This window comes from Mugil cephalus, chromosome 10, assembly GCF_022458985.1.
Source record: "Mugil cephalus isolate CIBA_MC_2020 chromosome 10, CIBA_Mcephalus_1.1, whole genome shotgun sequence".
Lineage (NCBI taxonomy): Eukaryota > Metazoa > Chordata > Actinopteri > Mugiliformes > Mugilidae > Mugil > Mugil cephalus.
In genome coordinates this window covers 17,655,035-17,682,709 of record NC_061779.1, presented here as the reverse complement: position 1 = coordinate 17,682,709, position 27,675 = coordinate 17,655,035, and the positions used below count along the sequence as shown (strand labels likewise).

The following is a 27,675-nucleotide window of genomic DNA, read 5'->3' as shown; positions in this document are numbered from 1 at the left end:
CTGACTCGCGTCGATTTGCACCGTTCCTCTGCTAGCGTTTAGATGTCTTTTCAGATGAATGTGCATTTAAGTTGTACTTTTGTTGCATTTCAGGGCCGACGTTCATATTCTGCACGTCACGGTAAAAAGGGCTTCATCTTAAGTGAATTATTTCCACACACTTACACCGCTGCTCGTTCGGGATCCTCACCTGTCTTCCTCGAGGCGTCCGTGTTGTGACTGTCACGTGATCGGCGACTAGTCGACTTCCTGCTGAAAGCGTCATGGCGCATTAGTGAGGTCGACTGGTTGATACAACCCCTAGTCTCTACACACACACACGTCAGATTCGTCAACGTGGGACATTTCCCACATTTTATTACAAATAATGGATTTCATTTTCAAAGATGACAACACAGAGTAGAAAAAAAAAACATTTTAACGATAATTATTAAGTGCTTAAGTAGCAGTAATGTAATGCGACCATGATAGAGACGGTTCACGTTACATGACGGAGAGTAGGAGGAGTGGGTTTGTGTGATATAAACCTTGTAACCGACGGCTGAAACGTCAGTGATTTTTAAGAAGCACAGTCCACAGACTGTAAGATTAAGAGCTACACCGTAGTATCCTCAACTACTGAGTTATTGCTCCTGTAACAGTTCGATCGCACTGAATACAAGTCAAGTCTGACATGACTGGCACAACCTCACACACCGCTGTCATATGAACAGTTAACAGTACTGCATTCAGTAACTATAAATAGGATAATCCGTTAAGACTTATGTCACGTACGACGTAATTACAGCTATAAATTTCCAAATATCCCTACAAGTTACATTTCACATATATTATCACAGTAAATGCGGTTCTAATCAAAACCGTCACAAAAAAATCCACAGTACACCAGCATTGTCATGGTATAAAAATAAGTTACAAATCTGGATAAATATTTTACATAAAACAGTTATAAAATATGCCGTTATTCGACAAACTTACACAAAACTGTTTCCTTTTTTACACTATTGGGTATTAAGAATATTTTCAGTTTGGTGTGTGCTAAAAAACACTCTTGTGAGTTTTTCATAAACACAAACTTTTAAAAAATATTCAGTCCCATTTTACACCACGATTGGCTACAACAGTTTTAGATGTATAAAACCGAAGACTGAAAAAAAGGAGAACTGCAGCATAGCCAGTTCCGCTTCCTTTTACCGCCACTTCACTCCCCCCGTTCAGTGGAGACAGAAGAGCGTCCCATCGCATACACTGTAGATAAACCTCCCTTGAACAGGGATTTCCCCTTAAGTATCAAGTCCACAGTCGGCTCCTTACAGGCTGAGCACAAAGACAGGAGAGAAAGAAAAACAGGGGGAGAGAATGAGTTGTTCTCAGTTTGTCACGACAGAGATTACAGTATGAAAAATGGGTTTTACACTGGTTGTTCAGACACTGTGTTGTTTACAGACACGTCACGCCTTTAAAGTAGCTTTGTGTGCGCTGCGCCACTGAGGTCACTTAATAAGCAAGATCCAAATATGACGCAGTGCTTGAGCAAGACCAGGAAACACTGAGGGCTGTGGCTTTAAAATGGTCCGTTTCTCCATTAAATGGCTTCACGGTGCATAGAAATTGTGAAACTGTGGGCGGTAAGCATCTTCCTACAACGATGTTTGACCGCAGGAGAGCCACGGGCTATATTGAAAGTGCACGGACACTATCATATCATCAGTGTATCAGTATCGTTTCATTCAGTCAAACAGAAAATTAACGCTTTAGAGTTTTTATACAACCTTGAATACAACATTACTTATATTATATTAAAGGAACCATTTGAAAATGCCTCCCGTTGGTGTTGCTATGTGTATGACTACTAACTAAAAGTGGGATTGTTGGCATTAATTCCTATAACACATTGACATCAGAGCAGCTGATGTTTGTGTCTCCCTGTCACACACTGCTACAGCATATAAATCGCCCTTCATACAAACTGCATGATGATCTGATAAACTAAGCAATGTCGGAAAAGGGCGTTATTTAGCCAGTGTGACCACAATTTATTCAGTGAGTGTCCTTTAATATGACTGAACTGGACAATGACACTTGTTTTTACCCCATGTAGGAGTGAGGGTGGACTCCATGTTGTAGTTTCGAAGTTATGTTACTCTGAGGTACGAACCAGAGATAGCTGCTTATGCTGACTTCATTAGATATCACTGCATCATTTTTGACATTACATCATAATTATTATCCTTGCATTAGGTTGATAATTTTAGTTATTTTTGACCGATTTAAACATTAATTTCTTTAACAATTTTACAAAATGCCCCTTAAAAATACAACCATTTCACTGAAAACTGTTTAAAGGACAGAAATAACTGGAAGGGTGAAAAGGCAAAACGCCTCGAGTGTGTGCCTGGGCTGGCTATCTTTATTGATTTCCTGAATTGACTTCGCTTCCAGGTCCCGAGGCCCCGAATTATTTTGAAACACTTCACTTTCAAAACTATTTTGCATAAATATGAAAAATAGTTTTCCAAGATTATTGCAAGTTGTACAAAATGAAACTCTGACCAGGTGCATTATTAAATTATGTTTACGTGTTAGATATAGTCGCTTCACTCACATCAGGTTCAGGTAACTCATAGCATGGTTCTAATATATAAACAAGATGTCCAAAGGCTTTTTTTTGGTAACAATGCCTACATGCCAGTGTCCTTGAATATGATCAATGCTGTGGCTTTAGTTATTTTTGGGGGCTTGTTCAAATGCATTCTCTGGTGTGTGATTGATTTCAGACACCTTTACTGATTTGCCCAGTGTTTCTGGATGATGTCTGTTCAAATGGTTTTGGAGATTTTGTTTTGGAATATTTCACATGATGTTGGCACAACTTGAACATGGCTTTGCTTTGGTCCAGCTCTTTTCTGTCGTCATACATTTTAAATCCAAACTGGTGCCACGCATTATGGTTTAATCTTATTGTGTGGTCTTGAATAACTTGTGAGATTTCTAACGAGGAGATGCAGTAAATGGCATTTTGAATAGCCTTTGAATTGCGTTTTGAATTTGATTTGGATTAAATCTACAGTTTTCAGATGCCCACAAAGTTGAATGGGTCCAGCTTACCTGCTCTTCAGTCGCTTTTGAGGAAGTGCTCTGAAAAGACAGAGGGACAGTATATGAGACCTTTGTGCATCTTTGGTTTATGCGTTTTACCACGTGATCATGCGTTTGAGCCGACTTCTAACATTACTGCAACATGGAAACACTGTCGAAATAACAGAACCCTCAGCTGCCACTATGTCTGTCTCTTTCTACCGAACCCCGTCTGCATGCACAGGGGTCCTCACACACTACCATCTTTACAGTTACAGGCACCAACCACCACATTTGTTTGGGGATTTCATGTATTAGGACAACCTTGACATAAATTGGCTGAGTGCTGACGGTTATATTCAACTATGAAACCAGAGTCCAGCAGCAGCCTCTGCAGTTACTGAGCCTTCAGGTCTAATTAAAATCAGTCAGCCTGTGTGCTGATTAGCACACTCGTGTGCCATATATCTCTGGTAAGATGACCACTCTGTTATTTTAGGCACGTTGTTCCTCTTTCAGGATTCATTTTCAGCGTTTTATGGTGTACCATAAAGTTAACCTTGTTTTCCCATCTCAGTGATGAGAGTACTCAGTCTTGCATAGCTGCACAGGATTCGAATAATATCATAGTTGTTTAGTGGTATGTGGTGAACAAGTCAGAGAAAATATAGGCTGTGGAGTTACACTTGCACGGCAGCAAGAAATCATTGTATATATATGTATATATATTAAAAACTATCTGTCTTCTGTTCTTATATTTGACACAGTTCATACAAGTATTAATTCATGCTTGATGAAAAGCGTCAAAAACATGTTAAAATATACCAGTTTGTAATTTATGACGAATCAATCCAGCAGTTATATTTGACGACAATAAACAGCTGACCTCTTTGACCGGGCTGAACATTAGACAATGTTTAACACTGGGCTTCTTAAACCAAACTGCTGAATGCAAGAGTTGGTGCCACCTACTGGATGAAAGCTTGTGCACACGCAAACAGAGAGTCTCAAGCGCACATGAGTGGACTGCAAAGGCAAAAGCTTAAACCTATTTTAATTCTTTAATACAATAAAGACCCTGATAATTAGATAATATTTATAAATGGACAACATCTGCTTGGCTGAGGACAAACAGATGTGCAGCACCGTGCTTGGGCGTGCATGTGCACAAAGAGGCCACTGTCATCATCGCACACTCACCGATAGATGTTTGGGTCTAATAGCATGGCTGTGTCCTGCGGCAGCTGGGATAAGTGCACCACTTTAGTCTTGAGTTGAGATCGCTCGGTTTCATTCACCCACACGTCAGGTAGTCTGCAAGATAATACACACATGCAGAGAGAGGACATGTGGCTTCAAGGTTTAGCAAGAAAGACGGAGGGGAAAACAGGGGAGTGGGAGCGGGGTCGAACGCAACAGGGTGGGAGAGATGGAGTCTCAGTGAGTCCAGCGCACATGTCAACACCTTCCTGAGAACATTTACATAAGTAATATGGCCTTGGCCAAAACACTGACACTAGGGAGCAGTGCACAGAGGTCAAAATCTACTGTCTTCATTCGTGAATGATCAGACTGTGCGTATTATTCGATCCCCGAACATGCATGCAAGTGTTTTTGTCATTTTAAAACGACCCAATCGGGAAATAGCTTGAAGTCCAGAGACCGTTCAGTCAGAACAGACTGACTTTTTTACCCCTTAAACCCGAGGACAGTGAGCCGATGTCTTCAGGGTGACGGACACAAACGCACATCATGTACTGCGCTGCTCAGCTGCAGCTTACTGTACCAACAGTAGCGTGATCCCCCAGCGAACATGGGAGTGAGTGTGCGCGCACGGCCATGGTAAGTTGAGGTGCAGGGGAAAGAAACAAAGAGCTTAGCAAGTCGACTGCGCTTCCCCTCCTTCCGTCGGCCCCCGCCTCCCCGTCTCCACCCCCAGCATTCCCCCGTCACTATGTGCGTCATCGCAGGAGCCCCCAGAGACACACACACACACACACACACACACACACACACTCTCTCTCTCTCACACACACACACACACTGCAGGCGGCAGTTAGGCAAGCAGACAGACGCTCAGCCAAATCACTCATTCACATGCCTAGTCAGCCCATTAAGAGGAACGGTGCGCAGGTAGATGATGCACAGTTGAAGGTAGAGGCGATGACCTAAAGAGAACAAAATTGAAGTAAATCTAACAAATGAAGAACGGGAAAGGACAGAGGGAGGGGTAAGTAAGGAATGATCAAAAGATAAATAAATAAAGTGGACCATATGTGACATGTTTAAGTTGCTGGCAAACGTATTAAACACCACAACGTTCCCTCTAATGCATTTATAATCTGTCACATATTGCTTAAAAGTTTAAAACAATAATTAATGTCAACTCATTTGTAATGACTGGTGACCAAAATGAGGTGCCCATATAATTCAGTGTAGTAGTTTACACTACTGAGGTGGGTGATGTAAACAGCATTAATTTGCACATTTTAATGAGGCCTTTTTTCCAAAAAAACAAGCTGGATGTGCCAAGAGTCAGGTTTTAGGAGCATTCTTTAGACATGTACATATAATATGACATATACTATGTGTTTTTAAAACAGCTTGTGACACACAGATTACTGGTTGCCTTTAAAAAAAAAAAATAAATTAAAAATGACAGACATCTAACATGCTCAAATTTGCAATGCCAACCATATCCAGAAGGTGGCTATTAAATTCAAGCAGAATTGTAAACTGTAATATCAGTAAAATATTCACCTATAAACCATATACACATCTTAAAAGATTAAGTTGGTATAGATTAACATGGTGGATTAAGGAGAGGTGAGTGTAAAGAATGACAGAATTAAAAGAAATGTAGAACGAAAGAAAGAAAATTCATCCTCCACACATGGAAGTAATTAGATTTGGGTACAGGGCATAATGATGTACTGCATAAGCACCATTGTCCTGTTGACGAAACTAATATAATCCTAATCTACAGATTTTTTGAGTTGATTTTCAAATCATTTTGTATCAAGTAAAGTGTGATCCAGCATTTCTGATTCTGCAGTGCAGTGTCTGTATCCCCTTTAATGGTGGGGAGAGAAGAAAGAGAAAGTTGAGAAGAGGCAGGGACAAGACAAGAAACAGCCCCCTTCAAAGCAGCTTTAAAGTTTGGGTTAGTCTTGAGTTAGTGTTCTTGTCCAAAGCGAACCTCCAATGACTGAGGAGGACCTGCAGAGTGTTACACATGGCGTAAACAGCCGTGTGTGTCTGCGTGCGTGCGCTCTCACGTGTACGTCCCACTTCAGATCCACCGTAAACATGTCACGAGTGCGCTGTGGCGCTGATGAGTTACTACGTTCTGATGTATGGGAAACGCAGATGAGGGCTTCACGGCGGGTTTAGTGTCTCGCACATGTACTGTACGTGTCGCACGTACAGCGAAGCGTTCACCCACCTACGCACACACACACACGCATACAAAAGCACATATGCAACGACCTAAAAGACATCCATCTCCATCCAAAGACCCCATTCAGTCACACAAGCCAAATAAAGACAAATGGATTTGTTTTATTTTCCAGGGGAGACCGTTATTTGGCTTGCTTCTTTATGAGCCAGAAATGTATATATAAATGTGAGGCCTCTGCGGAGAGAGCTACTGCTGGTGCCTGCCAGATTGAAGTCTAGTCTTTCAACCCTGAATTGATGGCTGGCACCGGGCCTTGAAGGTCCCGATGACGACAGGAGCAATAAGTTCATGATAAAGCAGCAAAGTGTATATTAAATTGCTAAAATATTAAATGGCTTTATATGGAACTCAGAAGAAATGACTGGAGGGGTTCAGTGCCCTGACAAACTGAATCACTCGACACAGCACAAGACAGTGGGCTCAGAGAGCTGGACTGCACTGCAGCGTGTACAGTCACTCTCCATTATGACTGCACTCCAAAACACCTTACAGACGCACACGGCTTTCAAAGGATTTTACATGAGAAGTTAATTGCCGATTCTTATACCGGGGATATTTTTAGTTGAAGTGCACATCAATCAGGTACAACATTATGACCATGTCAAACATGAAAAACTGCACAAGGTGTTGACCTGACCTCAAGTGTCTGTGTGATAATCAACACAGAGGCCCCTCCCATCAACACATAGGACCCAAATCCCCCCAATAACAGCATTGTGTTTCCAGACACCACAGGACGCCCTCAGAAGACCCACGTCCATTCTCTGATGAGTTGCAACTGGTCATAATGTTATGCCAGATCAGTGTATGAGGTGACACAAATATTAACCATTGTATTCATGCTCAGGTAGACAGAGAGAATGTGTAAAAGACTGCCCTCCTCCCCCCCATGTCTGATCTCTACGAGCGCCCGCAGCCGTTTTAAGATCAGCGCCGTTGTGTGAAACGTTGCTTTGATCTGCAATTATTTCGCACAAAATTTCATGTCCGAAGGCGAAAGAAAAATGAATAAAATGAGTACGGCGAATTGAGGGTAGAGACAGCGAATCCTTAAACGTGAGATAGATGCCAGTGTTTACGAGAGCGACGTGAATGTTCTCAGTGTTTTTACACACGCATTTAGAAAGAGCAGGGACGTGCCGTCACGCACTTCGGTTGCTTTTATTCTCTTTGCTATGAGCCTGATATGTAACCGTTCATGGTGGAGAACAAAATGACGCTCCCTCTTTTTTTGCAGCATCACGGCAGGAATACAATTAAGCGGACGGAAATTGGCCGTATATACGACAACAACTGACTCACCTCCAGCTGCTCGCTCAACGCATTTAACCACACGTACACAGCTGCTCCCGTATATCAAACGAGTACGCAAGTACACAAAGAAGAGCTGTTTCACACCTTGGATAGGTGTCACTTATGGACGACGCGTGTACATTTCTCCAGAGGGGGTTAAACACAGAATTTGTAAGACTAAATTAAGAAACACAGCTAGATAATTAATCTCTTTGCTATAAATATAGTGTTCATTTTTTTTTAAAACCTCCTCTAGTTTGTCATCACTGCCTAAATACTAACAAAGCAATGGGAATAAAGTACAAAAACTTCACAAACTAGCTAACAAAGATTTAAATATATAAAGCCATGTTGTACAAGATAAACACGGTGTAGATGTGCCAAGATGGTGGCTTGAGGCGTTCACCGTCAGTCATGGTCTAATCTGGCGCTCGTTATTCCAAAGCAATAAACAGCATGAAGGGAAATCCATTCATCCATCCATCAAAGATTAGACAGCAATTATGGTTCACTCTTTCTCTCCCTGCCCTCCCGATGCCTTCTCTCCCCTCACATGTTCAGAATGGCTCATGTTAATCAGTTACTCATTAATCCAAATGGAGTTAATGAGTGTCAGTCACAAAGTGAATGGTCTGCATTAATAAACATGACTTAGTACGTTCACACAGCTAATGATTGACCCAGTGACTGAGGAACATGCACGTACACACGAACACAGTGCAGCACTTCACTTGGCTTTGGAGAGTCACGACACTTGATGGTTAACTAAATGACAATCATATTACCTAGAGATAACATTAAACCGAGTCAGACACTAAATATTGACGCTCACTTCCAAAAAACGTTTAATTCACCACGCAACTCATCTAAAAAAGATCAAATTCGCCATCATAGCTTAGTATGTAATACTGACTCAGCGATTCAGTTCTGCGCTTTAATGTGAGCTGCAATTGTCAGCATTTGTAAGTACTGAGCTTGCTTCCTACCCAGGGGCCGTCAGATTTCAGGTCAAAAGCTCTGCCCAGCGCTTGGATGCGATTTTGGGAAAGTTTACAGCACAGCAAATTGAGCAAAGTGACCCAAAACAGTGTTAAGTTCAGCCAAAAAGGGCCGACAGATGTCCTTATCCTAGTAGTATTTTCTATTTTACTGTATGCAGGACAAATATAACACATGACGCTCCAATTAAACACATATACACCACTAGACAAATATAGCTTTAGTCTTCGACCATGATATCATGTATGCAGCTGTTGGAGGGATGTTAATGAAAGATCCCTTTTATGAATATATTCTTTTAACTAAAAAAATAGAGCGAGTGTTAACTAAATTAGTTAATGTGTTAGGGCCGGTATTCTTAAATCAAGAATCTAGATTATCGTCGTAAATTAATAATCTTGAGAGATATATTTGCCCATTCTCTTCCAGTGACATCACTGAGAGGATTCCTACAGAGCCCAGTGTAGCAGGTCTGGCCGTCGCCATCTTGACATAGCCCGACTCTGGTTAAACCAAGAAAACAGTGAGTTAAGCGAAGCCAGCGGCTGATACCTGGACAGATATAACAAACACTGAAATATCAGCATCATGTGGTTGTTATTAATAGGGAAATCGCTCTAATCGCTCTAATCCACACATCCATTCAAATGCCAGGTCCAAAAGTTCCCCAGCAGAACATTGTATTGTCAGAAGACTTCACACGTAACAAAAAACATACCAACATTTTGCTTAAACTTTATTCCTCAGATCAACATTTATCTGTTGAGAGATAATAAAGCCACCCTTGCAGCTAAGTCCGCCTTTCTATATATCCTCCCCTTCCCCTTTATGGATTGATTACGCATATTAATGACCACAGCATTTGTCTGCCGCAGGGCAAATATATGACTCAGTAGTGTCACTGATTTCTTCCGAATGGACCGAGCCAGGAAAGCATCTCGCTTTCTATCCTTCTGTGTAATCCTCTCCTCATTATTCATTCACTCTGCTTTCATTCTGCCCCTTCCTCACATTTCTCTCTCCCACAGCCATTTTCTTCCCACTCCTATTTTTCACTTTCCTCCAATCTCTGTCTCCCTCATTTTTTGTTTCATCCATTCTGCCTCCATCTGTCTTGGAGTCTCAGCATCAATCTCCATCTTTGTCTCTCTGTTTGGAATTCATCTGAGAAGTCTTTCCTGATTACCAAACTTCATCTTTCTCTTCCTGCATCGCCCTCTCATTATTTCTCTCCGTAGATGACTATACTCCCACGTGCAGGGCGAAGAGAAGAAGATTGCAGAGGTGGATTAGATGGGAGAGGGAAAGATGAGGAGGAAGGATTGTTGGATGAAGCAGTAGTAACCTGAGAGAACAAAGGTTTAGCTACATTACATTCAGAGGAGACTATTAAAAACAAGCTGCTTCATGATGCATCACCTAGGTTTGTTTTCTTCCTCTCTCTTTGTTTTTCCAACTTCTACTTTACCTCATTTGATTTTTTTTTTTTTACCCTTTATGCCTCCTTGTTATAATTTTTTCAACTCCACTCGCCCACTGCTCTCCTCTCCTTCATTCTTCCTCCGTCTGCTCTCTGATCATCTTCAGAGGCCGAGCAGTCAAACCCGTTAATAGGAGTGTGGTGGAAGCTTCCCCTGAGCAAGATCCCTGCTGAGAATCACATTTCTGTGAAGCTGTTTTTATGAGAGCACAAAACCAACTAACCTGTCTGCCCTTCTGACCAAATGCTTTACTGAACCAGAGCTAATGTGGTTCCAGTGTTCACCTCCAGTCGGCTGAGTCTACCGGGAGCGAGCGGTGAGTAGGTATGTATCTGGTAACTGTGCAGAATGTTGCAGTGAGGCCACATTAAAATACTGGGGTGGACATGTAAGGAAAGACAATTCAGTAAACCAATACAGGGTCTACTCACCTCAGGTCAGAACAGTGTAGGACTAACTCCACACCCAGAAAAGGACAGAGGTTGTTTAATGAATTCAGAATTCAGGCATGGATGCGAGTATCACTGCACATAGTGAAGATACCAGCAGATAAGTTCCTTTCGAGGAGAGCCCTGCGATTTCTACCAGAGGAGTATGATACAAGCTATAGGGGACCAGATTCCCCCACACTTAAGAGCCCTCCACTACAAACACCGGATCAGCCAAGAGAGGAAGATTTACAGCAAACCCTGATGCGAAGGAAGGCCACCATGTTGCGCGTGCAACTGGATGGAGACAAAAATCGTAAAACTATCAGACGTGGATACACACAGAGTGTTGATGTTCACCTATACATGTATGTACCCCCGCGGTACATACATGTATAGAGGGAAATGTTTGTGTAACAGATTTAGGCGTTAGATTATATGTGGAGGAGATTTGAACATGTGGTGTTGACTGGCTTATTTGTCTTCTGTTGACATTAACACATCTTAAAGTGAATATTTTTATGGGGTTATTCACTTTAATTTATCCCATTATCCCAATGGGAATACAGTTACAATGAATAACTTAGAGCTTTACGAAGGTGTCTCTCAAGGTTTCACATGAGACCCACTGCTATTTTGAGTTCAGATGAGGTCTGGAACTTTTTTTGTTGTTGAAAACAGACATTCATGTGTAGCATGTTGACTTTTTACTCACATGTCCTCAGGCGTCCAGTGTAGGAGAACCTTCACTTTGCCCGTCCCCTCTTTCCTTCGGGCTAGCACCTGCAGAGAAAACAGCGAAGAGGGTGGAGAGAAAACACGGATTGAGACAGCAGCTAGGACCAGCAAGCACAAAACATTTATACTGGCACATTATTTAACCTAACACAACTGTTTAATTTTTAATTTCAAGCCAATTTGTGGTTTTACAAGCACCAGTTCTACCCAGTTGTGTCAGCTTTGGATGGTATTGCAGCATTCTCGCTCTCGTCTGCTAAGAACAGGCTTCAAAGGCGTGCCCCCATCCTGGCCCCGTCTCTCTAATGAATAATGAGGCCACACGATTCAAACATCTTACCAAGTGATACAGGAGCTGATTATGACAATATAGTGATAATTTTTAATAATACATGCGAGAGCTCAGTGGGATTTCTATTTTCAGCAGGATCTTATTCCTGTTAAAATACTGCAATACTGCAAGAACTTCTTATTCAGGCAAGCTAGGAGTATCTGGACACTCTCGAGAGCCGGAAAGACTGAGCTTGGGTGCGATGTGAGCGATTATGTTTCTAAACAAGTCACTGTTCTTGTTGTGGATTTTGTAGTACCGGATGCTTCAGTGATTTTGACAGGACGGTGTTTTACCGGAGCCTCGCTGCAGCAGCCCGTCATTTTCACTTTGTTACCTGCTTTAACTACTCAACTCTTGAACTTCTCACACAAGCCACAAACTTGAAAGGTGTTCCTACTTGTGAAAATAATGTTGAGACAACACTAGACTTCCTGAATAGTTGGCCCTTCTTACGCATAACATTTCATCTATCACGCTGTGTTGGTTTATAGTAAAACTGGTCTGGAATCCACAAATATTGTCAGTAGGGAAAAGAGGAGCTAGAAAAATAACCAGGAGTGTCAAAAATAGCCTCAGATATAACCGCTTGCGTCAATTGGCTTCTTTTTTTTTCATGTGCCTCTATTTTTAGGACGGTGAATGAGCTCACATGTGAAGAACTTCTATTACGCACATGAATATTTGAAATTATTTTTGTGACCCTAGGGACTGGCTGTGGCACTGATGGAAACTGGTTTCAGGATAAGAGGGAGGAGGCTCCACTGAGATAGAATCACTCTCCTCCTCTTTAGCGTTTCCTACCTGTCCTTATTAATTCCTTTTTTATTAATATCTCTCTTTCTCTCTCTATATATATATATAAATGTACACATATACATTTCTTTTTAGAATACACTTAATAATGACTTTTGTTCAGAAACTGCAGTCTGTTTTATTCATCTGAAACCGCACCACCCCCGAGAATAAGCGGATACAGCTGGATGGATAGTCTGACAAGTTTGTGTTTTTTTAATGTTGTCTGGCAGATGTTTTGAGGAAAGCAAATGGGACGCAAACATGTCTAGTAACGGACTGATTTTTTTATAAGGAATATTTAGACTAGTTAAGCAGAGATTCATTTTGTTGTTGCTGGCCTGGTGTCTTAACATTTGTCTGCTCAAAGTTTTAGAAATAGCAGCCAAGTTGGCAAATCAACCACGTTGCTGCTCGGCGGTGATACAGTGCACAGGCATGAAACCTTTTACAGAGGAGAAGAGAACAAATAGACAAGGTAGCTGTTATTTCTCTTTGCTACCTAGCTGCTCTATTTCAATGAGCCCAACACCTTCGTCCTTTTTTCTGTTTATTTTAAATTCATCTTTCGGTTTTTAGGCAATACCTCTACCTCTACTATCATATGCTATCATAAGATGTAAGAACTCCCAACTTTTCATTGAACTGGTCTCACCTCATAAATCAGCGCTGTATCTCATTTTATTCTTGCTTATCTGCTAGCTTTTTGGCTTCCTAAATCCAAATGGAGGAAAGAAATCTCAACCACAGAAAGCCTGACGGCCATGGCTGCTCCAATGGGCCGTACATAAGTCTCAATGGCCCTGCAGGTAAGACTTGGTACACCCACCCAGCTGCTTTACTGCCCTTTTAATTAAAAATGCATAGCTGTTAACCTGTGCCTTCAGGCTCCTCGTAGCACCAGGTTAATAATCACAAGCCAAGGGCCATGACCGTGTATGTAAAGGCTGGAGATAAAGAGGTGGGCTTGTGTTTAAGCAGCATGAAGTGATTTGTGAGTTGAGTGGTTTGACGATGGCAGTTGGTGCTTTAAGGGACAGATCTTAATCCTCCATAAACCCAAGGGAGGGAGGCAAGAAAGAGGGAGGGAAGCAAGAGAAGGGGAGGGGGAGAGAGTGCAGAAGGACACAGGGAGTGAACAGTGGATATTAGTGTGGCTCCAAAACAAGACAGAGAAAAGTGAAACACTGAAGCTGGGGGAGGGCAGGTCTGCTAAAACTGGGTGCCTGTCTGGTGTCGGGGGGTCAAGCTGTGGATGACGCAGATTGGTGCAATAACAAAAATATCCCATCATAAACATGACTGAGTTCCTCTGGCGGGTCAGCAGGCCCACTGGCCAAACTCCACAGAACCCCCACGGCTCTGCTCCGTCTCCCCAGGCCTGGGAGGGTCCAGCGGGGCCTGGGATCTGGCGGAGCAGCGCAGTCCTTCACCACAATCCCCCAGAGCTTACACAGAAAGAAAATGAATGCCCAACCGGCCAGATCTCCTTCCGATTCCATGACCCCGACCTCCTCTTAACCCCTTCCCCTTGTCCCCTCTCTCTCCCTCTCTCTCCAAGTCTCCATTTGTTCCTGTCCCGCCCCTGGATGACTCTTCCTCCTCCTCAGTCTGGGTCCAAATACGCAGTTACCTCTCCTAACCTCTTCTCAAGCTTTATCTCCACATTTTTTTTTTTTTTATTTTAAATTCTTGGCTACTGACTCTGAGCAGTTGAGGTTTGAGCAGAGCAGAAAACCTCTGAATGGGACAGTTTTCACACTGTAGTGAGGACAGCGCTCATGTCAACGCTTCAACATCATCACTCCACATTTTTCCAGAGCTGCTCAAGTTATTTACTTGCAAACACACATAAATCTAAACTCCCTGATCGGATGCTTTGATTTCCATTATCTGCCTGAGAGCAAAGTTTAAATTCTCGGACTTCTCCAGAGAATCTACATTCATCATCATACAGATGGGATGATGCATTGCTGTTATTATTGAAGATATTCATGTTCTGCAAATTTCTGAAAGAAAGTTTAACAACACGTTTTAATGCATATTTCATAACGTAATTTATACTAATTTTAGAAATATCTCCATAAAAGTTTCGAATACACTCATTTTCTGTATTAACTACCTTCCTACTCGTGTCTTTGTGCCTTCAAATGTATCATCCAAAGTGGTTAAGGCCACATGTAAAGGGACAAAGGAGATGTTTTTGCTTTTATCTTAGGGGAGAAAGTAAAGATGTTTTTCACTAGTGGTGACTTGCTGCAGTCATATGGCATGACAAATGAATCATTCATAAATTAATTAACCCACTGGGGGAAATCATTAAATGGATGTTTTGTTGTTTTTTTTTTTCGTTTTTTTTTTTTCTTTTTTTAGTTGAGAACAGGTAACAGAGACTGTAAAAAGAACTCGTTGTCACTGACAACAAATGTAAAGGGAGACTGTGCTTCGAACAAGTGAGTGGGAATGGTTTTTTTTTTTCTACAGCATTTAAACAAAGAGGTACAAAGATTAGGTGTCTGAAGATCATCCAGATTTTAACGAAAATTACACTATCACTCAATATGAGGGCCTGGAACAGGAGTTAGAGTGTCCCCTAGTGGAGCTGCATAAGGATGGCAGCCATTCAGAAAAGAAATAAATCAGCCATTCAGTCCTTTCAAGTTCAAGATGAAAGATGACAGTTAACATCCCTCAATATTAAATTCATTCCTGTACTCACGTCAGTAAAAAGGGGAATAACTGAAAAGTATATATTTTTGTGTGTGTCCTCTACAGTAGGTGCAAAGGCCGGTTTACAGCCCATTAATAATGTATCGTGCACTCAGAAAGAAACAAACAGCGCACACGAAAACAACCCAATTGTCTTTCCTGTGAAGCCTGATTCAAGTAATAACAGCATCGAGCCCTGAGGGTTTTCTACAGGTTCAATTCAAGTGCACAAAGAAAAAGAATCTGCAATGATTGGACGCTGGCTTTTGAACGGTGACTCTTGTCTGCCCCCTGTTGTCCGGTAATAACATCTAATCATTATAAAGAGACCAACCGGTGCACAGATGTTGTCAGAATGCCTTTTAAGTGAAGCGTAATTTAACCAAAGTCAAAAATATCTGGGTGTGTAATAACAAGCACTGTATTATTTTCATTATTTATGACAATTTAGGGGCTACAGTATTTAGATAAAAGGTGGCTCATTTCCCATACAAAGCAACCCTTTACTTGACCAGGGTATTCTTTGTTTGCAGCGTGTAGAATAATCTGTTTAAAATAAAGCTAAAACAACTTGAGCTGCCAGTTGCAACTGTACTGTTGTAAGGTAAAGTGGGCTGGATGCATGGCACACTAACAGCCGTCTCTCTGTTGTCTTTAAGCCCGTTAAAATGGAAACAGACAGCGTGAGTTAAGAACTACAGGACATACATACCGTACTGTGGAAGACTACACTGTGGCCATTCCCCACACTTTCGATGTGGGTGGCGAGGTTGAGACAGATGGCCCTGTGCCGGATAGCATCCATGGTTTGGGCATCAAAGAAGTCGTGGGGCCTCGCTGCAAGGGGAGAAGCAACAGATGTAGGTCTAATGACTGAAAACACTATTTGTTTATAACAAAAATGCCCCACATCAGAAAAAAAAAAAAGAAGAAGAATTACAATACTCCGCACTAAATAAGTTGTTGATTGTAGTTGCTCTGAATAAGTGCATCATGGTAACGTGCACATTCACTGGGGAGGAAAGTCTGACCTTTTATGCTTTGAAGCTATGAGTTTTGAAAAGTATAAGCATTAGTTACTATTAGATGTTGATCATTTCAGCTTTAGATTCTGCTTTGCAGACATGAGCGTAAATACAAGACTTGAAACAAACACGTGCAAACTTATGGTCCCTGTTATTTATTCAAAGATCTATATTGATTTCACAATATGAAATATCCAGAGGTTTTCATAATGTCAAAAATAAAGGTATTGCACCCTTAAATAGTTATAAAATTAGATTTTATTGTAGGTCTCATTTTGGCCTTGCTCAGAGACAAACCTGTTTCAAATAATCAATAAAATGATCAATAAATAATAATCATTCATAATCCCCATTCCTGCTGATGTCATTTAGTGGACACATGTTGACACATGTGGACACGATCAGCAGGAACATTAATGCGAGAATATTAAGTTCGTTTTTGCCACAATATACTCATAATGAACATCTTAATTACATTGTTTTAAATCACATTTTCATAATGGAGTTAAAAGATACAGAAAAACGCCTACTTCATTGGATTAAGTATATTGTAGCTAATGGACTAAAATATGCAAAATCTCATTAGTTCGTTCTCTGAATGAGAAAATAAAATCCGCCCCAGGAACAAACTTAATTACCCCACCTCAATAAAATGTGACCGATTTTCACACAACAATATCTTTTCCATTGACTTCTTCTCTTTCTGATGTGGTGTTTGATTCAAAGATGTGCAGAACTTTAATCTACTGTGCTACAGTTTGCATGATGCAAAACACACTCCATCCGAGGTTAAACCTGTCAGCAAACTACCAATATGTGCCTAAATATAGATGATTCAGCCATGATACACAACAAAGAGTAAAGATTAAAGACTTTCACACTGAAATGCAAAACATAGGTTGAACCGGTCTGTCTAGCTGGCACAAGATTATGTTTATGGGACGTTAGAAGAACCTGAAAAAGCGTTTTTGTACAACTAGCTGAAAGTTGTAGAAGGAAATCTGGGTTTGTTTGTGTGTCTGTCAGGTACGTACGTAGGGAGCACCTGCGTTTGTTCTTGAGCTTCTTCCTCTTGTTGAGTCCAGCCTTGGAGGGCGACTCCTCCTTGAGTTTGGCCTGGCTCGACATTTTAGAGGAGCTCTGCTGGCTGAAGTGACTGGGAACATGACGAGCCAGCCCTCCTTGGGAAGCAAAGCTGGCGTTGCATCCACCAACGACACACTGAAGCAGAAGTGGGAAAAAAAAAGAAAAAAGAAAAAAGGACAGTTCACAGCTTGGTCTGGATCCTCTATAATAACAGTGGGAGACAATGAGGGAAAACAGAATGAAATGCACACCACATCTAAGCTCCTGTTCACAACTGGAAAATATTTGAATTATTCATTAATCAAGTTAAAGATGTGGAAATGTGCACGTGGAGACTGGAGACTCGATCCTGCTCCAGTATAAAGGTGCAGTCATTTTATAAAGTACAGTTTGATTTTGGGGGATATTTCGATCTATAACAGTGTCAAGATTAAAGTTGTGTTTATTATCACCTCTACAATATTTCAACGAAAACACACAGACGTGTGAAATACTGTTTCTGTGCTATGTATATGCTGACAAGATTCACACAATAATTACTGGAACTGGAACTACTGCTGCAATACTACTACCTACTACTCTACAACATATAGAGTAGAATATATATACACAACTGTACACTGGATATAAAAACTGTACACTGTTAATGACACTTACAACTACACAGGACAGCTGTATGTTTACAAGCTGCCTATACAACGATGAATGAAGGAATGAATATTGTTACTGGTAATTAATACTGTAAAGGCTGATTGATAGGAATTTAACTGCGACTGTACGAATATTTGTGTGATATTTGTTGTGCCAATGTTAATCTTGGTTGAAAGTGGCTTGTGCAATGTTTATAGTTGTATGGAAGTGCGTTGTGTGGCTTGATATTGGGGGGTATGTGAAGTAGTAGTAGTAATATATGTTAAACTGTAGAGCAAAGTGAATGATGTAAAACTGGTTCTTCAATACTGTTTATAAGAACGTGGTCATATAACACACTGGAGCTCAGACCATCTCCAAATCTGGTCTGTCCCCCCAGAGCATCGTCACCTGTACCTGGAGCTACAACATTTGTGTTCAGATCACCCAGGGAAAACTTTAATGCCAGCTGTGAACAAGACATAAGTCCTTGCTTTTACCTTGAAGGGTTTATCTCCACTGTGGGTGAGCATGTGTCTCTGGAGCCAACTCTGACTCGTGGACGGTGTGTTGTACACTTTACAACCCTTCCAGAGACATACAAACACCTGAGAGAGACACAGAGAAAGGAGAAAGGGGTTAGAGTAGCAGGCACAGTGAATGGACAAAGAGCCTCAAATGACATATGTAAAGCAGCACAGTCTCAGCTTTGAATCTCTGTACACTGATTTATGGTGTCTCTTGTGTTTATCAAGATGGAGAAAAGTTTTGGAAAACCTGTAATTACTGCAGCTTTAGAGAAAATTGCTGCAAAACTCTATTTTAAAAAAGTGCTTTGTCTGTTTGATTGAAAGTCTGAAGAAAATTAAATATTTGAACGTACTTGTGTTATATGTGTGTAATCATATATTGGGGTGGCAAGAAATCAATATAAATGTAACGGCCAGTTCATCAAAATTAAGAAGTAAACACAGCTGTTCTCACTGTTACGTTTTCCGGGTTATCGGATCTCTTGAAAAGCAGCTCCACTGAACATGACTCACTGGATATCCAGTTGGAGAAACCCTTTAAAACCCTTTGTCCTGCTCAGTTTAAGGCCTGTTCTCTGTCAAAGCTTAGCTACACTACCGTGACAGGCTGCCTGTCACACTTAAAAGGGAGAATCAACACGAAGCGGGTCCAAAACGTCTCAGCGTCTCAACGTCTCAGCGTACTGACCCCTCCTCTCTGCCCGTCCACATGAATCCCCCGGATGTGCTCGGCCAGATCCGGGCTGGAGTTGAAGCACTGCGGACAGAGGTCCCAGCAGCAGGGGTACGCCAGCGTCTTGGCCCCGGACGAGCTGGCACTGCTGTGCCCGTTCATCATCGCCGGGGTGGAGCGCCCGCTGGACACCGTGCTCTCCATCTCCATCAGGGTGCTGCTGATACTGAGAGGAAGAAGGAGAGGCCGAAAGGAGAGGGTGAATACAGTCTCACAGTTGTAAAACATGGAAAGTTCGGGCGCCGCCACGGGAAACAGGTGCAGATATTTCTCGCCATATTATACAGTCACTGTGCGTGTGAGCCTCCGGGCTGCAATGGATTCTCCATGCATGCCACTATCACTCACACCACACCAGTCCTATGATTGTAGCATCCAATCCTCCTCGTGTAAGGTCATCAATTAGCCGCGCTGTCAACGGTTTCCTCATCACTCATTCAACAAAGAAGCGCTAACCATTTCCTGGACACTTGAGACGTGCCCACAAATAATCTTTACACCGTGTTATAAGACACCTATTCATTCATTTATGAATAATTTTAATAAGCCTCCGTTGCACTGAGCGATGCGAGTGTCAGACACCAGATCATTGTTTTCACGTGCAGCTGCTGAGGGTGTAAGTCTTCAAAGTTTAACACATGCAAATCCAAGATGGAAATCAAAAAAGAAACTAAAACATCAACTTAACTTAACATCCAACAGTCAAAGCTTTAAAATTGGAAATATTTGTAATTCATGTTCAGTATCTTTCATAGAGGGGGAACTGGGCAGATGTTGACATCTAAACACAACTTAATATTGTACCATATAGAGTATTTTATATGTAGCGTGACTAAGAAATAAGCAAATGTCACACTTAACAATTTAGGCAGTAAAAATTCTAAAGCCATGACTAATTAACACATGACAAGAAAGCATGTCATTAAATGTGACCCTGCTCTCGTTCAGACATGCCGCAGGAGGACTACAAGTGTCTGCACTGCAACCACATCAATCCAAGTCAAGAATAAACTATAAACAATCGGCCGACCCACCTGTCCTCCGAGTCCATGCGGCTCAGTGGTTCACCGTCCGAGGAGGAGATCTCCACACTCGGCCGCCTCTTGTCGTCCAGCTCGCCGCCCCCGCCGCTGGTTTTCTCACCATCTTCACAGACACTTTTGCTCTTCTCGCAGTCCATCCCTGAGCACCGGCTGTCTTCTCCCGGCTCCTCCTTGGCCTCCCCGGTAGCGTTGGCGGCCTCAACGTTACCGTCTCCGGGGCTCGGCTGTGACTCCGGCCTCTGCTCCGCTTCCCCAGGAGCGTCTGTTTTCTCCTGGTTGACCGTCGCAGCACTTTCCTCTGTCACCGCCTCTCCCGCGGCCTTGTCTGCCGCTGCAGCTCGCTCCTCTTCGTCGGCCTCCGCGTCCACCTCCATTTCCATTTTCGGCTCTACGCTCCCGCCTGGTTGCTCTGTCTTCGGTTCGTCGAGGCCCTTTTCCTTCTCCTCGCCGTTGCTCTCGTTCGCCTCCACGGACGGTGCATCGCTCTCGGCGCTCGGTGCGGGCGTCTCTTGAGGAGCCGCAGCAGCCATTTCAGCGGCGTACGTCAGGGACGGGAGACACTTTCGGTATTAAACCCCCGTCATCATGACGGCGTCGTCATTGAGGGGGCGTGGTCTAACCGCGCAGTCTGCTCCCCGATTGGCCGGAGGTGGCACGAGGAGGAGACACTCCGACGTTGGTATTTAAACTTTCCATGTGTTTCCGAAATCACACAACCTCCTTTAAAACAGCAGAGGTAACACACTTGCACCAAAGTCTCTCCCCAGTTAATTTATTGCGGAGAAGGTTGGGGGTTTCCACGCTGGTAAAAAATCCACGAATCTGATCTTCAGTATGATATAGTCATCAGGTAGAAACTTTATTATTTATATTAATAACAATAACACATTTTATTTCTATAGCGCTTTTAAAGAACTCAAAGACACTTTACAGGCACAGGATAAAAATAATGGAACACATTGAAACAAAAGTTAAATAAAATAAGTATGAAGGGATAAATGTTAAGCAGTGTAAAGCAAGATGTGTTTTTAAAAGGGATTTATAGGTGTTTGGATCGGTAGAGGACGGTAGAGAGCTCCACAGATTTGGAGCAGCAGCAGAGAAGGTTCATTCATCAGGTATGTGGTATGGATATTGTGGGCCAATATCAACTTATGTTATTGTTCATAACTCTAGAAGAAACACTCTCTAGTGTCTCAGCCATTTGATTTGTAATTGTCATTAATCAGTTTTAAAAATCTCGTATTAAACTGTTTAAATAGCTTTTATTATTACTCATCATTCTTATTGTATTTAGACGTAAATGATTTAACATCTACAGAACTGTATCAACCTGTCAGCCACTGAAGTGTATGAAAATATAATAATTAAGCTTGAGTGACGGATTTAAAGACTTTACCTTGTTTGAAGTGTTGAATTTACAAGCATTTACGAACAGTGCAAATAGCGATCAGCCAAGCCCAGATATTCTTTGATATTATTTTAGTAGTAAGGACACATGAGCCACGCACCTTCTGCACTTTATGCTCACTGTTCCCATATTTACATTTTCTTGTACATATTTTTTACTTTAAGGGTGTTTTTTTTTTTATTCATAATTATTTATGTGTGCCTTTAAGTCTGGGGTCTCGTTATGTTTCTCATATTGACAATAAACACTTGATTTTTGATAACGGGATGCAAGAGCAACAAATGGCCACCAGAGGGAGACACAGTCCTTTATTTATCCTGGCGCTCATTCATGCTACAGAATTCCAGATGAATTGAGCAAACACAAATACTGTTTCTGATGAAGCTTAGCCTTGTAACAGTTTGTCAACTAGTTAAGCAGACATTTTAAAATGTCTACAGGAAATGTAAAGGCTGGCTGTAGATATAAAAAAAGAAAACATTTTCTTGTGTCCAGCATTGAGTTGATCTCGTTGTAATCTTTCATCCTGTTGGCTACAACTGAACTGAACTGAAGTGTATATGATTTTACCATTAACCTCCCCCCAAAGTAAAGAACACAACACGGCCACAAATTAAGAACAGAAACATTTATTTAACATGATATAAAACAGATGGGATATGAACATTTGCAAATCAAATCTGTTACCGTATGTTGGACATATCCTCTCATCCAGCTGTACCATGTACATTATATACACAGTAAACCTCTGATAATTACACTTTGTACACACACACACACACAAAAAAAATATCTCGGTCTCATCTCAAAGGCTATATTTTTATTGCTTTTTACACGTGCTAATCCTTTACTGTTGTTTTGAATTTCAGGGCTTCAAACCGACGTGTCATAAAATATAATCAAGCTCTGATTTATTTTCCTTTTCTCAGTTTAAATATATTTCTCAGCAATAAAAAGACAGTATAGTCAGAACATTCACACGTGTTGGCAACACTGTGCCAGGGACTGCAGATCCTTTTTTAAATAATTATAATGCAGAAACATGGGAAATTACAAATAATCTTAGTCTGCAGCAATAAACTAGCTCCTCCTTTTATTACAATGGAGGGATTCATATCTACTCATCTTCGCATAGTCAAATGTTCTTTACAATAAATGGATAAATGTTACTGGTTAGCTAATGGCCAGTGTCTGAAAAACTGATTTGTTAAAGACGTAAATGAACTAAAAGGAAGTGGAAACGTGTCGTCGAAACATATTTGAACGAGTGACAAAACATAAATGGAAAAAATGTGGCTTTGCCCAAAAATATATTAGGCTCACAACAGAGCTCAGTCGATTAGCCTCCGATATATACAGATAGACGTCGGGCCACATTCAAATAGGAACCTAATAAAACCATATAAATAATAAAAAAAAATTTACATAAAAAGCCTTGTAAAAACTGAAAATGAAACTGCAACAGTATGAAAGCACGCGTTGTCTCGCCAGGTTGAGGAGAGTGTTGCAATAACAGAGAAATGTCACAAAAAAAAAAGTGGCATGTTAGTGGCATAGGAGCTTAAGACGTCACAGTGAGAATACAGAAGTCAGAGGTCAAGACCTGTGAGTATGGAGTAGGCAGTTTCACTCTCTGTAGGTCAAGGCTTTGTGCTGATCTCCTTGGGGGAACTCTTCAGGAGCTGCTTTACACCACACCCGCCGTTTCCTTCATGTGTAGGTTTTCACTGAGGCCAATGCCTGTGCTGAAGGGGGGAGGGAGAAGAATGAGGGCAAAAGTTGAATTACGCTCCAGAAAATGAACAGTACTCACTGCTATAGATACTTCAGGCAAATTTAGATTTGTTTCTCAAATAGAATCTTTAGGACATCTTGTTCTCACTGTTATTAGAAAGATCAGGTCAGATTTGAATGTTAAGACATCACCAATCTATCTGCCTGGGTTGCTATGGTAACAGCATAGGCATGAGTAAGCATAAGCACATAGCTACATGCTACTGATGCAGCAGATTCCTTACAGCTTTTTTCATGTACAGACACAGTTTATTTCGCTGTCTGCCTGTTGTTCCCCGTGTTGTCCTTCACAGCGTTTCCTAACAGAACGGATTCTGCTCAGCACTTCTGTCGACGTGCGTGATAGAAATTACATTTTTTAATCCGATTTGAGGGTCCAGAGCGTCCAGACTGAAACACTCCAGTGGAAATCCAATTGAAATCACATTTCAAATCAGCTCCAGAAGTGAAATTAATCGATATTTTAGCAGCAGGTTTTGTTTTGTTTTTTTTTTGTCCAGACTCTCTAGTAATTAAACTGGATTTACTGACAGTCCGAAGAAAGACTATGACGCCCTCAAGACTCATAGTCCTACTACAACTGTACATTGCAGTCACCTGACCCTACAGCCAAACTGGGTCAAGTCTACAAACTTAAACAAATACAAGATGAGAAAAAAACGATGGCTCTACAGCAACACACAACACATACAGACACAACTGTTTCCCCTGGATTAAATTTTACATAATTTTACGTAAAAATATCCAGATATTTTTACTGTATGTAAAATTTAATCGACTATTTTATCCACGGGGACGAGCAATATGAGTATGAAGAAAGCAGGTTGATGGAGGCCCTTACTGGTAGTACTACACACACATGAAGTGAGAGCCATCAGTGAGTTGATGGGGTGTGGTTGGAGACTGTGGAAGGGGTGGGGAAGTGGACGACAGGCTTCTCACTGCAACGAAAACAGCATCAGGTTGAACACACGGGCACACACAAAAAAAAGTTACTTAAGACTAAGTAACTGTTGCCAAACAACAAAAATAATCAATGAAATCAACGAGTTGAATCAATGAAACTAAGGAAGGAACTAAAGAGACTACAAAGACAAATAAACTACTGAGCATGTACACAATGGGAGCAGCTTGTTTGTCTTGCACAAGTTTTTGTTTTGTCACATGCACGTGCTTGACGTAACCCCACCACCTCCTTTCGTTGCTCTCTAGAGATGTACCTGCTACCAGCTTGCTGCGTTTGGAGGCCTCTGCTGCCAGCTCGTAGGAGATATTAATCAGCTTCTCCTTCTCCTGTACAATCACCTCCTCTTCGTTCTCGTCGTCCGGGCTCAGACCCATACTAGGCAGCACATTCTGCATGCTAGGAGCAAACACACACAAATGGTTGCTGTGGTATGCCGTGCCCAACTTTAATTATACACGTTTCCAGATAAACACAATTACCCACAAACCAGCCGTATGTTTTAAATCAATTCTAAGGGAGTGACATTTAGAATAAAATGTCACAGCGGCTGAGAGGTAAGAAGACAGACTCGTCTGCACATCTGAGGTAGTGATGTGCATTGAAAGAGAAGGCAAATCAGTGGTGCCCCCTCTAAGGTAAGAGCCAGCTGTGACCGTGAACTCACTCCCACTTCTAGAGAGAATTTCATGCGTGGCATCTGCTTTGAAATATCACTGCTCGCCTGCAAAGACGGACCTTTCACCGCATGATCCTTATCTAATATCAAAGGCCCGTCCATGCTGATGAATAGTTAAAGGTAAAGACAGAACATGTTTACCTGTTTTTGGCTATGAGGGCTTTGATGCGGTCAACTTTTCTCTGCTTATCAGCCTCCTGCTCGGGACTCAGAGGCTCCTCAGGGTCCGATTCAATGTAGCGCTCAGGAATCAGCACTTTGTCAGGCACAGAAAGCTGAGGAAACACAACCAGACAGGAAACACACATGCAGCACATTTAGTAGCAATGAATAGATTACTATGTGCTTCACAAATAAAGGAAAATTTGACACATGAAATTACACAGGGAGAGGCTAAAAGTGGAAACAGGAAGGCTGTTCCCGATTTGGGGCATTTTAGAAGTAAATGGAGCGTCACCGACAAATATTTAACGCGGGGAATTCTGCAGCTTGCAGACATCAGCTGGGAAGAAAAGCTGTGAGGAGTTCATTGATGCAACCCGAAGCAAGGCTGCGAGCTCAGATACAATCTGAAAGAAGCAGCTAAAAATAAAGTCTGGGGTACAAGTTTTCTGTAGAGCGTGTGTTGATTTGTCAGGATCGGTACAGTGTTAGGAAAAGTGCTGTCTGGGATGCTTTGCAACTGTGTGTCTCAGTAGATCCTAAAAATGTAATAACAATCAAGAAACGGATTTCTAAGGCAACACAGCGACTGAAATATGAGTAAATAAATGTGTTTGCAGTAGTTTTAATGGTAAAATATGCCTTTTAATGCACTGTAGTTGACAGAACCATGAGCCTTCACATCAAAAGTTACTGTTTCTTTTTATCACTTCCTATGCTGTGTATTTTACAGCCTTAATAAGTAACAGTGACAATATTAGCAATTCAATAATGAACAGTTTGGCCCGTGGCTGATAAAAGATGAGCAACTGCTGCGCCTTACCTCTCGGTCCACATTAAAATGATCCGCCTGCGAGGATTCTTTGAGGCGGGCAATTTCCTCGGCTGGTGTCTCCTGTTCCCTCACCACCTCCTGCTGCCTGAGAGAGGCCTCCAGCTCCAGAATGTCACTGCTCATCACCTCATCTCTGCGCCTCATTTGGGACTAAACAGAACACAAAATAAACAAGACAAATTAAAGGCAGGGTCATCGGATCACATGACGGGCTTCAAGGATTCCAGGATTTGATTTTAACATATTCAGACTTTAGTTATTGTCCGTGCAATGTCTGCATCGCTCATCCAATACCTGCATGCTGCGGAAATGGTTTTCTTTCGTAAATGAGTGACTGCGAGAAGGCGCGTTGTCATGGCTGCCACCCCGGATGCTGAGGCCTTTTTTCTTCTCCCTGAGGGCCCCCTGCTGGTGGCGACGGATCCTCTCCAGCTGCTCCTCCACACTCATCCTCGGCCGGCCGCCCTCCGTGGCACACAGCTGCTGTTCCACTGCGCTCCGAGGACGCTCCTGGTAGCCAGGGGTCGAAACCACACACGCAGCAGACATATATACAATGAGCATGGTTTCACAATCTTCACATGAAGAATTGCTGTCAAGATATACATGGCGACACAAATGGGGGATTTTTACTTCACAGAAATCCAGTTCTTGTGTGTATCTAAGTGATGCCGTGGTCTGATTAGGTCAGATCTCATGATGCAGGATTCGTTGTAAATACCAGGTATTGTTGGAAACAGTCTAAGCTTGAGAAAACAGAAAAATCTCTGCTAACACTGTTAGCACGTTTCATTATTGAGGGGCTAAATCTGTTTCCTTCTATGTGGTTTCTTCAAGCAGGGTTAAAAGACAAGATTACATAATAACCGTAATGATGACTGTGAAATGGCTCTTGAATGTTCACTCTCTTTGAACCATACTGAGCAAAAAGTCCAAACAACCTGACTACTGTGCACTCACACGCTCCTGCTGACACAGATGGGTGCACTCACACAGGCTGGGGGCTTGTTAATGCCTGAGCAGCAGAGACTGATGATGTGAAGTGAACTGAGGAGAAGCTGCTCATTCTCAGGTTTGTGCAATGCTGGAGGGCTGGCAGATGTGGACACAGTCCAGAGCCTAAGGACGCACTCTCCACTGTCCATATTGTTCAGGAGGCCGGTAAGCTAGCGTGACGTACCCTGACTAAAATTTTGTGGGCAGAGGAACTTCAGAATTGCTTCTAGGCTACAGGAATGCAAGGATGTAAGCTGAAATCTAGGGACCTGTGACATAATCTCTTCATGCCACTGCATGCACAGCCTGCAGGGAGGAGACTGTGCAGATCCACTGGAGCTCATTTAGAATATTCACAATATGGAATTTTTTTTGAAAAGACTCGTATTAGGGTTGTAACAATTCATCCACTACATCGATGAATGGATTTATTTTCGTACGATCCAACTACATCGATCTGCGCTCGGCAAGTTGG

General features: G+C 42.0%; 2 protein-coding genes and 1 long non-coding RNA gene across 17 annotated transcripts in view; all 3 read right to left on the bottom strand.

Moving 5' to 3' along the window:
* Positions 1-322: 322 nt before the first annotated feature.
* LOC125015542 (zinc finger protein AEBP2-like) lies at positions 323-20,945 on the bottom strand. Its single transcript, XM_047597519.1, has 9 exons — positions 20,351-20,945; positions 19,272-19,482; positions 18,554-18,661; positions 17,372-17,558; positions 16,025-16,149; positions 11,455-11,522; positions 4,279-4,392; positions 3,109-3,138; positions 323-1,317 (listed from the first exon to the last, which is right to left on the bottom strand). The coding sequence occupies exons 1-9, from the start codon at positions 20,887-20,889 to the stop codon at positions 1,311-1,313; spliced, it is 1,389 nt and encodes a 462-aa protein (XP_047453475.1). The 5' UTR covers positions 20,890-20,945; the 3' UTR covers positions 323-1,310.
* Positions 10,284-11,435, bottom strand: LOC125015543. Its single transcript, XR_007113613.1, has 2 exons — positions 10,743-11,435; positions 10,284-10,650 (listed from the first exon to the last, which is right to left on the bottom strand). It is a non-coding gene; the product is annotated as an uncharacterized LOC125015543 (long non-coding RNA).
* Positions 20,946-22,383: 1,438 nt separating the features above from the next.
* Positions 22,384-27,675, bottom strand: part of LOC125015540 (pleckstrin homology domain-containing family A member 5-like) — a 71,735-nt gene continuing 66,443 nt past the window's right edge. For 11 of the 15 annotated variants that reach the window (XM_047597503.1, XM_047597504.1, XM_047597510.1 and 8 more), the window contains 6 exons: positions 26,499-26,714; positions 26,193-26,354; positions 25,349-25,482; positions 24,785-24,927; positions 24,424-24,505; positions 22,384-23,515 (listed from right to left, as the gene is read on the bottom strand). In XM_047597503.1, coding sequence (XP_047453459.1) covers positions 23,458-23,515; positions 24,424-24,505; positions 24,785-24,927; positions 25,349-25,482; positions 26,193-26,354; positions 26,499-26,714 — 795 coding nt within the window. In that variant the 3' untranslated portion in view covers positions 22,384-23,457. Of the gene's footprint in view, positions 23,516-24,405; positions 24,506-24,784; positions 24,928-25,348; positions 25,483-26,192; positions 26,355-26,498; positions 26,715-27,675 lie in introns of all 15 variants that reach the window. The other 4 variants (XM_047597505.1, XM_047597506.1, XM_047597517.1 and 1 more) reach the window with 2 other exon arrangements.

Coding starts and splice junctions, on each gene's coding strand:
- LOC125015542 (XM_047597519.1), bottom strand. CDS start 20,889: ATGGCTGCTGCGGCTCCTCAAGAGACGCCCGCACCGAGCGCCGAGAGC. Junction 18,662..19,271: donor TGGACGGGCAGAGAGGAGGG/GTCAGTACGCTG, acceptor TGTCTCTCTCAG/GTGTTTGTATGTCTCTGGAA. Junction 4,393..11,454: donor CACTGGACGCCTGAGGACAT/GTGAGTAAAAAG, acceptor ATTATCTTGCAG/ACTACCTGACGTGTGGGTGA.